Consider the following 16,343-nt stretch of genomic DNA (forward strand, 5'->3'; position numbering starts at 1 on the left):
TAACTGTCGTAGACAAGGTGAAATGTCCACAAAAATACGCGGCACAAGAATTCACGCCAGTAAACCTTAAGACAGCTTTCGTGATTATTCCTATCCAAAAGCGGGAAATGGCAATATTGGTGTTGCGATTGTCATGATCACTAAATAATAATGATCAATTATTGTGCTGAAACTTCTCAAATGGGCTAATTAATTTGTGGTACATTGCCATATTGTTGTAATCTCAAAATATTTAGTTTATACAATGTTAGAAACAGTTCAAACATTTATTCTTTTCTGAAATTTGTAGTGTTTCACTTTTTATGCCTGTTAATGTAAATACTGTATTTATGCGAATAATACCCGCATGTGTTTTTAAAAATATTGAGGCATGAAATAGGGGTGCGGGTTTTATTTAAGTCAACGTTGGCATTTTTTCTTTCAAAACCAGTCTTCCTGCAGTTAGGGTGCGGGGATTATTCGGTGGCGGGGATTATTCGCGTAAATACGGTAAATTGGGAGATACTAATGGTGTGTTTGAAGGTTCTTAATTTCGAGTAGGCCAAAATCGCAATATTTCGGATACAACTTTTCAAATTATTTAGTTCTTCTTCTGGGTTGCACCATGTTGTTGCAGTATGTACTTTATGTACAGTTTGCCGACATTTCAAATACATTGCAGTATTCTTTGTCATGGTCACTGAAATACCACACCCCAGTGCTGGACAAGTTCCACGTGCCCGGTCACCATAATGACAAGAAGAAATGTGTAGCCGCCTAAAACTGTCAAATTGTCTGGCTCCGTGGCTAAATGGTTGGCGTGTAGCCCTTTGGTTCAAAGGGTCCCGGGTTTGATTCCCGACTGGCGCGGGGATTTTAACCTTAATTCCAATGGCTTGGGAGCTGGGTGTTTGTGCTGTCTTCATCATTAGAATTTATCATAGATAGGGCCCCATCTTCACAGATATGTAGGTCACCTATACAGTGTCATCTTGAAAGATCTGCACCAGGCCTCTCCAGAGGCCAGACACCATTAAAAATCTGTCAAATTATAACTGCTTAATCAGTCTGAGGGCAACACAATATTTTCAAAATTAGTTTTGTGGCATTTAAAAAAACTCAACTGTAAAATTTGTTCCTAAGGTGGTGTGTTTATTTTTGCTAAAGACTGAGATCTTAATATTTAGAACTGTTTGTAAGCTTAGGCTACTACTGAATATTGACTCTAATCAATATATCTTATGACCGCTCATAACCAGTATATCAACAAGCTAAACCTCTGTTTTGTATGGTCTTGGCACCAGATTTTCTCAGTTTTGGCCTTTGTGTACTGCAGTACTATGCAGTAAGCACTGGGGCTTAGTACATTTGTGCCAAGACCAGATCTGTGCCCATTAAATGAAGAACCTGAAACAATGAATGCTGTTTAAGATTGATTAAGATGAAATGAGAGATTGAACTGGTTAATGTTATAGAAATAAGCACATTTTTGATATCTGGTGCCTAAGAAATTTTATTGGCTCCTGGATTTTTTTTTATTTGTCCAGCCGTGCCCTACTCAGTCCGAGATAGTTAGTCTCCGCAGGCAACTAAAATCAACTAAGGAGGTGGTTCCTGTGCCTCGCCTTTAAATAGCCTCTTCTCTGTAATACTTTCTCTGTTCACGTATTTCCATAATTTGCAATTACCCCTCTTGACTCACTGCCCTTGAACCTTTAACTTATGTACGTTTCTTAACTGCTTACATTTTTTGTTTTTTTGTCTGTCAGATTATTCTCCCAGTACTTGTACTGTGCTGAGTGTGGAGTAAGCAGTCTGGATCTCGGTGAAGCAAAGCAGGTGTTGGAAGAGGGAGTGCCTGTGGCTTTGTTGAAGAAATACATGTATCTTAAGGAAAGACTTGCACTCAGTGAGGATCAGGCGGTGTTGAGTGTCGTAGAAAGAGCATGGGATCCTCGGCATCACCAAGAGCTGTGGGTCTCCGTACTCAGTAATGCTCAGGTGAGCCTAGATGTCATCATCATCATCATCATCACCACCACCACCACCACCACCACCACCACCACCACCACCACCACCACCACCACCACCACCACCACCATCATCATCATCATCATCATAATCATCATCATCATCAACAACAACAACAGTACAGGATGTATCAGAACTATTCTGACAAAAAAAAATTAGGGATGCTCTTCATGTTATATTAAGAACAATGGTGCAGTCGGATAGGCAGAGAAAGTATTTCTTTTCAAGAAAATTAGGTTAATTTGTTACTTCCGGGCGCGCGATTCAGATTGATGAACTTGTCATATTTGCTATGCCGGAGCACAAGGTGCTGCCGTGCTTCAGGGAAGAGAAGGGGAGGGAGGGGAAGAAGGGTGTAGGATGGAGACGGATATAATGCTCGATGCATATGCACCCTACCTACTTCACAGTACATGCGAAGAATAGCATCTGTGAGAGAGACCTGTTGAATGGTTAGTATCCTACTCTGTATCATAAAAAGACATGGTCCCTATTGTACAGGCCCAAACTATACCCCAGCAGTGTGATTCGGGTGTACGAATGTGATGACATTATCCGTGTCTTAACACATATTACATCCCAAGGACACACCTTGAATGTGTGGTAGTACTGTTCATTTTTGGATTGATACCCAAAATGAACTGTTCTTGAAGTTCTACAAGCAATAGACCGCAAATTTGTACCAACTAGAGGACAGGCGCTACCACAGTAATACTATGGCTTCCACATCGCTGGGGACTACATTGAGGGACTGTAGACATTTCATAGAAGTATCTCTTTCATGTATGTCATAGTTAGTAGTTGCTGCTATAAAGAAACAGCCCTTGTATATAAAAGGCTAACGCTTCATATATTAACGCTTATGTCTAGAGTTCCACTGGCTCGATTTCAACCATTTTTTGTATTGTTTGAATGCTCTTGCTAAGTGGATTCTAAAACCAGTCCTAGTGGCAGTTTTCTTGGGGGAAAAACCTTAAATTGTTAAAACATATCAAACTGTGGCTTTTTAATTTGATTTTATGACCCAGAAAGCTTGGGATGTTTTATGTCAAAATGTGAATTCCCTAAACATTCTTCATCTTAGGACGCTGTCGCTCTACGAAGTTTGGTGATCCAGTTGATTATGTTTACTCGCGAAACAGTGGCTCAAAAAATTTCAGTTGTAGTTTTTCCATACTAACAGTGCAAGTCTTTAAGCTAAGAATTTCTCCATCTGGCCACAGATCATGGTTGCTCAGTCTTTTGGGCCGATGACCTTCGATGTTAAGCCGCTTAAAACACCAAGCAAGCGTTCAGTCTTTCCCTCATTGATGAGTTGGAGAAGTTCACCTCTCATGATGTGTCGGATGCACCTTGATGGTTGTTGGAAACTCTGTTTTCTTATTTAACAAGTTGAGGACTTCCTCACTGATCTTCTTTTCTACACAGGATATTTGAAGCATTCTTCTTTACAAGTACATTTTGAAATCTTCAATCTGCCTCTCAAGCAATTTGGTTGAGCATCGAGGATTCAAGACCATAAAGGACAGGCTAAACATAGCATCGCAACAAACAAACTGGGAGCTGAAGGTTGAGATCTCTACTGGTGAATAGGGCCCTCGTACTGTTGAACGACCCCATGTGGGTGGGGGACACAGGTGAAGAATATACCTAGGGTATCCCCTGCCTGTCGTAAGAGGTGACTAAAAGGGGCGACGAAGGGATGATGATATTAGAACCATGTGATTACTTGTGATTAGTACCATTACGTGTGGATCACCGAGAGTTGACGTTACTTGCAACTAGTACCACGACGCAAGGAAAATGATGGGTCTACGTTACATAGAAGCAGTACCATTCTACGAGAAACACTACGGGTCTGGGCGTTGTGTGCGTTAAGTGTCAGCATGTGCATTCCACTGGTCGGTTCATGTGTTCAGAATGAGTCTGCGTTACCTATGAGTAGTACCACTTTATAAGGAACACCATGGGTCTACGTTGCCTATGGTTGGCACCACTTTGTGATAAAAACCACAGATTTGACGGGTGCCCATGATAAGTACCACTGTGATGAAAACTATGGGTCTGCGTTGCCTGAGAGTAATACCATTATGTGAGGAACACCATGGATTTGTGTTGCCTGTGGGTGTTACCATAATGTATGATACACCCGTGGGTCTACATTGTCTATGATTAGTAGCATTACGGGAGCAACACTGTGAGTATACCTGGCCTGTGATTAGTTCCACTAAGCGAGGAACTCTATGGGAATACTGGTGCCCGTGATTAGTCCCATTATCTAAGGAACACCATGGGTCTATGTTACTTGTGAGTAGTACCCTTATGTACGAAACACCATGGGTTTGTGTTACCTGTGAGTGGTGCCATTGTGTGTGACATACCATGGGTCTACATTACCTTTGATTAGTACCACCATGTGAGAAATACCATGGCCCTACATTACCTGGGATTAGTACCACTATAGGAGGAACGCCATGGTTCTGCTTTACCAGTGATTAGTACCATTATGAGGGGCCAGTGATCTGGATTTTGGACTCTTTAGATAAGCATCATCCCTCCCGACCTGGTCATTGACTGGAAACAGGCTGTGTGTTTGGAGGAAAGTATCATCCCAGTATTTAAGGCATTGTGAATAGGATCCACTGATTGATTTTGTTTCACAATCATTTTTTCATCGTCATTCGTTTTAGACGCTGGTCAGAGGATACATTTTGTAGTTTTGATTTTCATTTTGTTCACCTCATACCATTAGGAGCTGATGACCTAGCTGTTAGGCCCCTTTAATAAACAGTCATCATCATCATCATCATCATCATCGTCATCATACTGTTGAACAGATTTTATTTTTAGCTTGCCTAATCCTGGATAAGATTTCATTCTTGGAATGACAGTGCTTATTCACTATAGTCCTTTGGTGTTTCAAGGATGACTCTTGTTGAACAAGTTGTGATGTTAAAGTGCAAGAAGGCCTTGTGTGTTTTTGAAAATTCAGTCAGCATGGTCTTGCCAGTATTCATGAGCAGACCAAATGATCCTTACAACGATCATTATTGTCATCGTCATCATAATCATCATCAATTCCAGCTGACATCGGGTAAGGGAAATATGGTCCCTCTCCACTTCGTCCTGTCTCTCCAACACTTGTGTTCCAGTCCAGGTTTCGTTGTCCTGTGCTGTTCTTCAGAGTCCATCCATTGTAATCTTGGTCTCCCCCATCCTCTCTTCCCTGTCATCTGTTATCTGTTTTTCCAGTGCTTGTCATGGCAATCTTTCTTCTTTCATTCGCTTGACATGTCCAAACCACCTTGGTCTGTTCTGTTCCAGTTTATCATTTAGTTTTTTTTTTGCATATTTATCTCTTTTTGTATGTCTTTATTTCTCACTCTATCCCTCCTTGTCTTCTGTACCATACTCCTGCCTGTACTCTACTCGCATATATCCGAGTCACTGTCCCGGTTTCTGCTGCATATGTTATTATAGGTAATACCCCTTGTACATTACTTCTTCAGCCTTCATCAGTACATCTTTATTCCATACTAATCTCCGTTCCTGGTGGTAAAAGCCACTCCCCAGTTGTATCCTCCTACCAATTTCCATATCCAGTCTTATATTTTCTGTTAGTTCAGTTCTCAAGTATGTGAAGTGTTCTACTATTTCCAGTTCCTTGTCTCCAATTTTGATAGCTCCCTTTCTTTCTTTAATTCCTCTACTCATCACCATTGTCTTGCTCTTCCCCATGTTGATCCTCAACCCCCATTCTTCATTAATTCTATTCAGTACATTCGGTTGTTGTAATACCTCCTCCTTATCTTACAACGTTATTAATTATTTTTTAAAATTACTTAGTCAGCTCAGTCCCGTGGTATTTGAATGTGCTTGTGTTGGTAGATTTACCAGCATCTTAAAGAACTCCTGGGACAATTCAGGGCTTCCAGAATCCTTAAAGGTAGTCAGTGAGATGTAAAAACTAGTTGTCGTCTTCGGCGGTGGCGACCACTACTCGTTCCTGAGAATACTGTTTTCTCCTGCAATTCTTCTTGAAGTCTGTTGGCTTTGTGGAGATGTTTGCTGATGACTGTTCAAGCCAATATTCGCATGAAACATGCAGCCACACAGGTCGCATCTAAAGGCGGGTGGAGGACCCGGTTGGATCTGACGTAGTTTCTGCTTTTCATGGGTTTCAATTTCGTCTATGCGATATGCCTGCTCAAACTGTGAGACACCTTACACAGCAGCTTTGCACCAAAGAACATGTTTTTATGCAGTTTTTGCCCAGGTGTTAAGCATTTATGATGGTACTATTCATAGTCTTCTTGTCCGGCTTCATGGCTAAATGGTTAGCGTGTTGGCCTTTGGTCCAGAGGGCCCTGGGTACGATTCCCGGCCAGGTCAGGGCCCTCATCTTCACAGACATGCAGGTCGCCTAATAGGCTGTCTACGAGAAAAAGACCCGCACCAGGCCTCTCTGGAGGCCATACGCCATTATTATAATAGTCTTCTTAAGCTGGTCTTTATAACTTTTTAAAGGAGCACCTTGAGGCCTTTTGCCATGACCAATATCACCGTAGAGAAGTTGTTTAGGCAGTCTGCTATAATTCATACACTGGACATGACCAACCCATCTAAGCCGATGAGTGATGGTGAAGGCCTTATAAAATTGTTACCAATTCTATTTTAATCCTCCTAGTCAATACTACGATATTTTACATCCAATTAATGCGCCTTGTCAAGAACTGCCACATTGCTTATGTAGTCATCCCTTTAAGATCAATAAGACTACTGGCTAACACAATCATATCGTCAGCAGCTGTACTTCAAAAGTTTAGCAAACGACAGAACACACCGTAATATTCTTGACAGAAATGAAGACTAATAGGATTGTCGCTGATCAGTTGAACAATATTTTGTAGATACTAAAACCGGTTTTTAGGGAAAAACAAAGTTTGCTCTAGTATCATCTGTTTGGTGCAAAAATTCACCATGTCCACAGTATGAACAGAAAGTTCCCTGATGTTCAGCAGATGTGAGTCTGCAATTCTGTTCTACAAGGAAGCATACAACCTAAAAATGATCGAAGTCATAGGCTTGCTAACCAGAAGTAGGGGGATGATACCTCGAAAATTCATTGAGTTCTGCAAGATATTCCACCTGGCAAAATCTTTGGTACCGGGAGAGTTGGCTGTGCGGTTAGAGGTGCGCAGCTGTGAGCTTGCATCCAGGAGATAGTGGGTTCGAACTTCACTGTCGGTAGCCCTGAAGATGGTTTTCCGTGGTTTCCCATTTTCACACCAGGTAAATGCTGGGGCTGTACTGCAATTAAGGCCACGGCCGATTCTTTCCCACTCCTTGGCCTTTACTATCACATCATCGCCGTAAGACCTCTCTGTGTCGGAGCGAAGTAAAACAAACTATATAAAAAAAGCTTTGATTATTGACATTGCACTTTCTGCCTTGAAATCATCAATAAGTACTTTAAGAAACCATCTTCGGTGATTTTCTTTAACATTCAATAGACTTTTATTTATTTCCTCCATTACAAAATATTATTTGGTATTAAATATACTTTGTCTTTTAGGCAACCTGTAAATTGAGGAAGCCTTACTGTGTGATAAATATACAGATATTCTGAAATAAATAAATCTGAAATTTTTCATGAGAAGTGAAGGATAATACTGTTGAGATTCTTTTCAGACCTTTATAGACTTCAGGATCAGTTTACGTTTTTTTTACATGACTGTAGCAATGAAATTATTTTAGAGTTATGCAATACAGAGTTGTTAGATGAACATGGCGACTTATTTCTTACCTGTTCTTGGCCTTAATGTATGTTCCATTCTGTCTGCTCACAGCTCAGCATGCAGGAATGGCTGGAACTTGAATCTCATGTGAGGTCTGAACAAGACGTGATGGCTAGCAGGCAGGTGTATGTGTTCCTCTGGTTGACCAAACACTGTCCACAATCAAAACATGAAGTTGCAACTGACCTGCTAGCTGCTAGTCTGCTGTATAGCGATGAGGGAAAGGTAAAGGTTTGTTTTTGTACTGATTATTCCTTGGAGGAAATTTTCATTTTTGAATTGTGAGGTAGAATTACTGTGTATTGGATAATTGTTTTAAGAGTGAATGTTAATATCAGTAATTACAACAGTGAGCGAAAATGTGGAGTTTTTCCTAGTCTCCCCTTTCTGTTGCTCGTACTGATCTTTTTTTATAAGTAATGAAAAAGGACAAACAAGCATCACAAGAAGTCATATATGTGAGGGTCTCTTCGTAAATCTTGGCAACTGAGTTTTTTTTGTTTGTTTGTATGTATGAAGCAGCAGTAATGTGAATCTGCTGTGTGTTTGTGTGTATGAAATATGTGCTTTTCAATGCTAGCACCAAATTCAATCAGGTTACAGGAGCTAATGGCAAGGGACAATCAAAATTTAAATGAAAAAAATATTATTGCATGATTGTAGAGAAAATGAAAACATATCTTGGACAACTGCAAGGTCTTTTGTAAAATATGAAATACTGTCAACACAGAGAAACCAGTATATATGTGTGGATAACTCCTGCACAGTCTCTGCCTGTCTTCTATTCACACTTTTTCATAATGGTCACAGACACCTCTGTGTGAGCAGACGTAGGACATCAGTTGTGCGACAGTTCAGCAGTTGATCAAGATGTTGATTTCTATAGGGCTCCAAGTAGCCCACGCAGTGGCCTCCACGGTATGCACTAGCCATGCGTCTTGGTAGTTGTGCTGTTTACCAACTGATGAGCACACTGGGGCGAAACGCTGGCAACTAGGAATGAGTTATCTGGAAAATTTATAATGTCCAATAACGGACCAACTTTATGGTATTATAGTTCAGCAGTTGCTACACATTCCGTTTGAAGGCCTCAAAAGCTTTATTATTCAACGCTTTTGTTAGACACTGATGGAATTTCTGTTGCAGAGATGCAAAAACAGGTGCACCATTTTTAGTTTTGAGGGGTGATAATCCTATTGTTTGGCCCCTAAAAATATGACTATCACCTTTATTTCCCATTCCGTGTTATTAAACAGTTTCTATCCCTCCCACATTTGTACAAATACTGTCATTCATTCAGGGTTGAGTACTTTTTCAGTCATAAATGTGATGACTTTGATGTTAATACTTATTTCTCGTAAGTAGAAAGTTAGTGAAAACATAAGATACCTTGCAGGATATGAACAGAACATTTCTCTCAAAACTGAGTGACTGCTTGCTTAGCAACTGGTAAGAGCATTAATGTACATTTTATGTGGCACAGGATCACTCCAAATTTGTCCGTGACCTGCTCTCGGCTGTACCTCTGGTTGTTCAGCAGTTGGGGGAGAAGCCATGGTTATTGTCAGCATGGGAAGAGCTTGCACGTTCATACAGGCATCAGGATATCTTCAGGTGAGAGATGCTTCATTGCTTGTGCGTATCACTCACATCATAAGTCCATTTTAGCGAGAATTCATAACTGCGAAAAATTTGTTCGCTTTTGCAGATTGTCATTAGTATTAGATTCTTCATAAGTCGGGGAGGGGAAATAGATGTACATTAAAATCCGTATGAAATGGCAATCACCTCATTCAAAACTTTCAATTTTTGTGCATAATTTCCTCCCATATTTTGAAGACTGAAAACAGTTCCTGTTTCACATGAAAATCTATAAGAAATTTCTATTTATTTACATGCTTTATGTATTAAATGTAAAAGAATAATTGTTGTGTAATAACATGCTGGAGAGTTTTACCAGAGTGTTAGAGAATTGTTATGGAGTAAGGAAGTGCCAATATGATGCAAGGAAATCATGTGCAAGAACTGACATGGCTAATTACCACCTGTGTTAGTCAATTTACTAACACTTTAATACATGGTATCCAAAAATATTTTAATGAAATAAAAAATACAGTGAAACCTTGTTAAGATGATTTTGCAGGGAACAAGGAAAAAGAACGTGTTAAGTGAGAAATGTATTAATGAATATACAAATAAAAACTATCCAACAGGTATATGGAGACACTAGATACGAATTTTTCCTCTATGAGGGCATTTTACATCGTGTATCGTACGAACGGGACCGTTAACTTTGAGAAGGCCAGGCCGGTTTGAGAGGACAACCACCTTTTAAGTACCATGAGTTTAAAGGTTTCTTCATACCCATTTCACATTTTTTTTCTCACACAACCTCGTTTTTCCCATTACAGATTGGAACTTCTTTGACGGTTTCCACTATGGTCACTTACTGTTTACCATGCGCCTGTTACTTCTCTAACACAGCCTCTCAATTTTGTCGCTGCCCTCCTAACCATTTAAAATAAGGCAAATACACCTAGAGAACGGGACCGCTAAATTGAGAAGAAAAGAGAATGCTGCTATTCTAAAATTTTAAATTCATTGGCATTTTTCCATCACTTATCACATACATTTCACCTGGCACGTTGTCTCCTGGAAAACTTGGTTACTCAAGCTTTTTTGCTCCCCTCCTAACCATTCGCGATAATGGTGTTTCTACAAGGACAGACTGTCACCTGAATTTTCAACACAGTGATTTTGTCTTGTTTTTGAATTGTTATTAAACTAAAATTTTTAGACTAAGAGGTCCGCAACCTCACCATTAGCATTTATTGTTTTGTTTCCGTCTGTATAATTTCTTTTCTTTTCTTTTCTTCTTAGTTTTAGCACACTTTTTGGATTCAATTATGTTTTATATGAACTTTTTTTCACTGAATTTGTCTCAGCGAATTATTTATTGCTCCATCTAGTGATGTAAATATTGTATATAGTTATTGTTTTTATTTCCATTATGTCTCCTTCATTTTTCTTTTGATCCTTCATTATGTTTTTAGCACATTTTAAGCTTGTATTATGTAGATTACTTTAACGCCCCCCTTATTTCACTGAAGATGGCTCAAACGAGTTGAAACATATTCAAATTTTATTGCTCCATCTAATGATGGAATTATTTTTTGTATTGAATTAGGAGGATGCATTTAATTTTTCCTTTTGTAAAGTGAAAACCGTCAATACGGAATGATTCCAATATCTTGTAATGTTCCTAATAACTTACATGCTGGCTGTTAATAGAAAACATTGACATACACTCAGGCAGGAAGGTATCAAGTCGACTAGCCTTCTGTATGACCATTAATAAAGCGCAGGGACAACCTCTTGAAAAAGTGTGTAGTTTACTTACCCAAACCAGTATTCAGCCACGGCCAGTTGTACTGTGTTGCGCTATCTCGGGCAAGATTGTTTGAAAATGTTAAGATCCAGGTATGGTTGAGTGGTGGAAGCACAGATAATATTGTATGAAAAGAAGTATTATAAACTACATTACCGGTATAAAATGTAAAGTATTGAAAAGGGTAGACAAAACAATATGACTGTCACAGGTATATCAAGACGAGTTATCTGATCTGTTTACAGTAAAAAAATCGGACGCAAAAATCGGACTTTGAATTACGTGATTTTGAATTAACTGCCAACACGTACTTCGAAATGCCAACCCTTGCGGCCTAACAATATATTCTAAGACCCGTTACTGCATGCAGTTAACCTTGATTCACAGTTTAAAGCTCTCAAATATCATGGAAAAAACTATTTCCAAATGTATAGCCTACAACAAGGTGCATTTACAGTAATCAAATAATGCACTTGGATAACTCGCCGGCAAACATAACCTCACGCAATCAAATCAAAAGAAAGAAAACATGATTGAAAGACGAGGAGAAATCTATACTGGCTCCCCTGTGCAAGTGCTTTATTAATTGGATTACTGTACTGTATGCATTTTTGATGCCTTGTGCTTGCACGGAATGTACCCGATGTCCTTAAAACATCGCGGTTTATCGAACTTCCCTATGACGAGTGGAGAAAGTCTCTTGCTTCCGTCCACATTACAACAACAGTACAGTGACTATACTTGCACGATTTCCCGCCATGGCATTTCTAAGACCCATTAATGTATGCAATCACCTTGATTCTCAGTTAAAATTTTTCAAATGCCATGGCAAACACTATTTCAGAAATTTATCCAACAAGGTGCATTTACATTATTCAGATAATGCTCTTGTATAAAACAATGACAAACATAACCTCACGCAACGAAAGGAAGAAAACACGATTCAAAGACGAGGAAAAATTATGCTGGCTACCCTGTGCAAATGCTTTATTTTTTGGATTAGGCCTACTGTACTGTCTGCATTTTTAGATGCCTTGTACTGGCATGGAAAGTGCCCGACGCCCTTTAACATCGTGGCTTTTAGAACTTTCCTATGACAGGGGAAGGAAGTCTCTAGCTTCCGTGTGCACTGTGCACTGCATAGCAACAAAGTACATTTGTCGGCTGGCAATTCTCTCCTTTAAAACCGTAAGTCGCTTAAGTGCGGCCAGTATCCAGTATTCGGGAGATAGTAGGTTCGAACCCCACTGTCGGCAGCCCTGAAAATGGTTTTCCGTGGTTTCCCATTTTCACATCAGGCATATGCTGGGGCTGTACCTTAATTAAGGCCACGGCCACATCCTTCCCACTCCTAGCCCTTTCCTATCCCATCGTCGCCATAAGACCTATCTGTGTCGGTGCGACGTAAAACAACTACATGTAAAACAACTAGCCGTTTCTAAGAAAGCTAATACCTCTATTCAGCTCTTCTATAGTGAAGAGGGGTATATCGTCCAGTTCTTTTTCATCGTCACAGTCAATCCTCTCTGGATGGTCTGGGAATAGTGAATCCACAATTTGTTTAATTGTTTGCGGATCTGCACTCGGGGTTGAAAATGTCCCGAGTTTCTTCATTACAATCTTATAACCTTGTCCCCAGGGATCATCTTCTACTTCTTTAGTCAGTGCCCACCATTTATCGGCTTTACTTTTTCTGATTGCATTACGGAGTTCCTTCTTCGCTGACTTGTACTCCGCTGTGACTGAGGTGTTCTCTTGACTGCCTCTCATCCTCTGAGCCCTGCGTCGAAGTCGCAGTCAATTCTTTCTCAGTTCTGCAATCTCTTTGGTCCACCAGTACGCTGGGCGTTTGCTATTTCGCGGTCTCCTTCGGGGCATTGAGGCGTTGCATGCTTGATGGATTAGCTGCATAGTGAGTTCAACACATACACCAGCTGCTTCTTTCCCTCTACGAGCAAAACATTTTTCAGTTATGTTCTCCATTCCATTCCTTATTACATCAATGAACTTTTCCTTCTCGATACCGGCTACGTTCCACCGTGCTGGCCTGTGCAAGATGTTTCTTTCTTGAGGAGATTCTTGGAGCAGTAGAAAGATGATACATTGGTAATTGCTCCCCGTGTAGTTCTCAATCACTTGCCATTCAGAAATCTTAGGCGTAATATCCTCTGATGAAAAGGTTACATCTGGTATTGTTCCCTGACATCCTGGCCGTCAAAATGTTGGCACATTTCCAATGTTGTTGACCACCAAACCCGTTCTGGCTGCCATCTCCATTATACGACGTCCTCTGGAGTCTGTTTGTGGCATGCCCCATTTCAACGCTTCAGCATTTACATCACCAGCGACCACTAGTTTTTTTTCCATTCTGCGTATTACATCCTCAAGACCATCAAGTTTCATCTGAAAGTTGGAAACAGATTCATTTGGCGTAAAATAACAGCTTACAATAGTGATTCCCCCAGTCTGTACCCAAACAAAACCCTCATCGCATCCATGCTGTGTTACTGGGACTTTTCCTAGATCTGGTATCCAAATTGCAGCTGTTCCGAGGTTATCCACAAACCACCCTAGATGGTCCCTCTCTTGATATGGTTCGCTAATAATAACGATGTCTACTTCCATCTCGTAAATCAGCTGTGTCATAAGATCGTTAGCTGTTTGACTCCTGTGCATGTTTGCTTGAAGTATTCGCATCATTTACTGTGATTTTTTGCCTTCTCCAGAGCTTCACGAAATATTGCACATGCTCCCGATCCAGGAATATGATTTCGTTTAGCTTCATTGACACTCTTGTCTGTACAAAGCATACATCGTGGATTGTTCTTTTTACAGTCTACTGCTTTGTGGCCAGATTTTCCACACTTAAAACAGAGCTTACTTCTGTCGGGGCCTGTGCAGTTTCTTGCCAGGTGACCATATGATAGGCATCGGAAGCAGCGAGGTAACATGGTTCTAGCTCTTACTCTGCAGTATAGCCATCCTATCTTAATTCTTCCTGCTTCCAGTAATTTCTGAGCGTCCTCGTCTTTGGTTTCGAAGATGGCAAGTTTCTGTCCCCAGCTGTTTGGTTTCAAGACCGATATTTTCAGTTCTCCATGGGGATTGCCGGAATCTCGTTTTACAGCTTCCTCCATGTCTGCGGCGGTAGTGACGCCATCCATGTCTCGAATCTCCAGTGTAGTTCGGGGGATTAAAGCCTTTACATCGCCATCACGTCTGAGGGCTTCTCTCAGACAATTACTGAATACCTCCCTATTTTCAATCTTAGTTGTTTTGTTGAATTCAAGAAGAACAGCTCCCGCTCTTGTTTTACGGATGGATCGAATGCCTGCTCCACTGTCTTCCTGCTTCACCCTGTTCCTGATATCCTTCAAAACATCAGCGAAAGTCTTACCATTCATTGGTTTAATGATTACGGCTTCTGAACGACTCCTAGATTTAGAATGAGGTCGTTTCCCACTTTCGCTAAGCACTGTAGTTTCAGGATCATTACTGGCCTGTTTCGTTGGAATATCTTCGTGCTTCCTATCCTCATTCTTCTTCTTTCTCTTCTTCTTGGACAGAAACGTCTCCCATTTTCCTTGATCTTCCTCCTCCGAGTCATTTGTCACTGGTGATGTGTTGGACAATTCCTTATTCTCCATGGTAATTGGTCTCTGCTTTAGTTCTTCTGCAGATTTCTTCCACGACATCCTGCATGTTGCTCCAGCCTCTAAAGATTCTTCCAGCATCATGAAGCCATTCTTTATTTCCGTTTTTAGGTTTTTGAGAGGAATAGCCATTATGTTCTTCAACAGTGATCTTGCAGTCTCAAGATGCACCTCTTCTTTGTATTGATTCTCCATTATCTGCCGACTGATATCATCAATCAGATTTAGGTCAGTACTCCTACCATTTCGGCCATTGTGGATACTTTCCCTTGATACACCAGGGAGCTCCACTGTATCACACAGAATGTCTGCTTCTGCCATCATGCCAATGTGAGAGTCTAGCTGGCCGTGTCTTGAGTCAAGGAGATAAAGTTGTGAGTAGGCGGCTGGGAGCGCTTACACTATAAAGCGATCGTCTGTCTACCGCTGTGTACCTTCTACGTGATTTTGATCTTTGGCAAGATGGCTGCTCACAACAGGATTATTTTACCGCAAACTTTTCAATATTTCACTCAATATTCTGTCGTTCCAGTTGTAAACAAACACATCTGTCATGCAATGGGGCTTAAAATATCCATACAAGCTTGTTTCGGTAAGTGCCTTCACAATATAAACCCGCTTTCTTGAGCTATTTTTTAGCTACGAAGTTTACGCGTCCTTTCATGTCCAACAATCCCAATAATAATAATAATAATAATAATAATAATAATAATAATAATAATAATAATAATACAGCCATTTACTTCTGGTGATGTATTCTTTAGACATAGTACCCTAAATTATTTCTGTGTAACATATGTCCACCTTATAGTATGGTGGTTAAAGTGTTACAGGGCTGTCTTTTCAGAGCAAAATTCTGGGGATGTTCTGGTGGGAATGTCTGCTTACAGTAGTGTAGCAGTCAAATTAAGGTAAAAAAAATTATTTAACAGTGAAAGGACACAACAGACAATTACATGAAAACAAAATAGTACAATAAATTATATCAAAACTACAGTTTCATGATAATGAAAGAAGAATGAAGAAGAATAAATAAAAATAAAAAGAGAAGTACATTAAAGCAACCAACAAAAAATACATGCCAGATAACAATTACTCTCAAGTAATGTAACATAATAATTAACTGTAATCTCATAGGAATTAGTACAGAATTGAAAGGAAATAATTTAAAGTGCCATATATCCATGAATAATCCACATATCCTAATTGTAGGAAGGGAAATGGGAAATGGCTGAGTTGGTTTGGTCATGCAAAGTAAGTAAATGCAGGAGACACAGATTCCCAGCAAGTACTTAGAGGGGATAATGCATGGAAAAAGACCAGTCAGACATCCTAGGAGGACCAAATTAAAGATGATCTAATAAATAAGGGAGGGAGGTTAGATAATGTAATGAGAAAAGTAGTTTACAAGAATATATTCACAAAAATCCTGCTGGAAGGATCCACAGATGATGATGATGATGATGATGATGATGATGAAAGTGTCCCATTTTA

The 16,343-nt window shown here is 40.1% G+C and overlaps 1 protein-coding gene across 1 annotated transcript in view; it reads left to right on the forward strand.

The window, feature by feature from the left end:
- The window catches only part of LOC136885304 (Fanconi anemia group A protein homolog), a 124,146-nt gene that overhangs the window by 87,758 nt on the left and 20,045 nt on the right, over positions 1–16,343 (forward strand). Inside the window, exons 17-19 of the mRNA XM_068230340.1 lie at positions 1,749–1,980; positions 7,860–8,033; positions 9,292–9,422. Of these exons, the coding sequence (XP_068086441.1) occupies positions 1,749–1,980; positions 7,860–8,033; positions 9,292–9,422 (537 nt within the window). The remainder of the gene's footprint in view (positions 1–1,748; positions 1,981–7,859; positions 8,034–9,291; positions 9,423–16,343) is intronic.

This window comes from Anabrus simplex, chromosome 14, assembly GCF_040414725.1.
Source record: "Anabrus simplex isolate iqAnaSimp1 chromosome 14, ASM4041472v1, whole genome shotgun sequence".
NCBI lineage: Eukaryota > Metazoa > Arthropoda > Insecta > Orthoptera > Tettigoniidae > Anabrus > Anabrus simplex.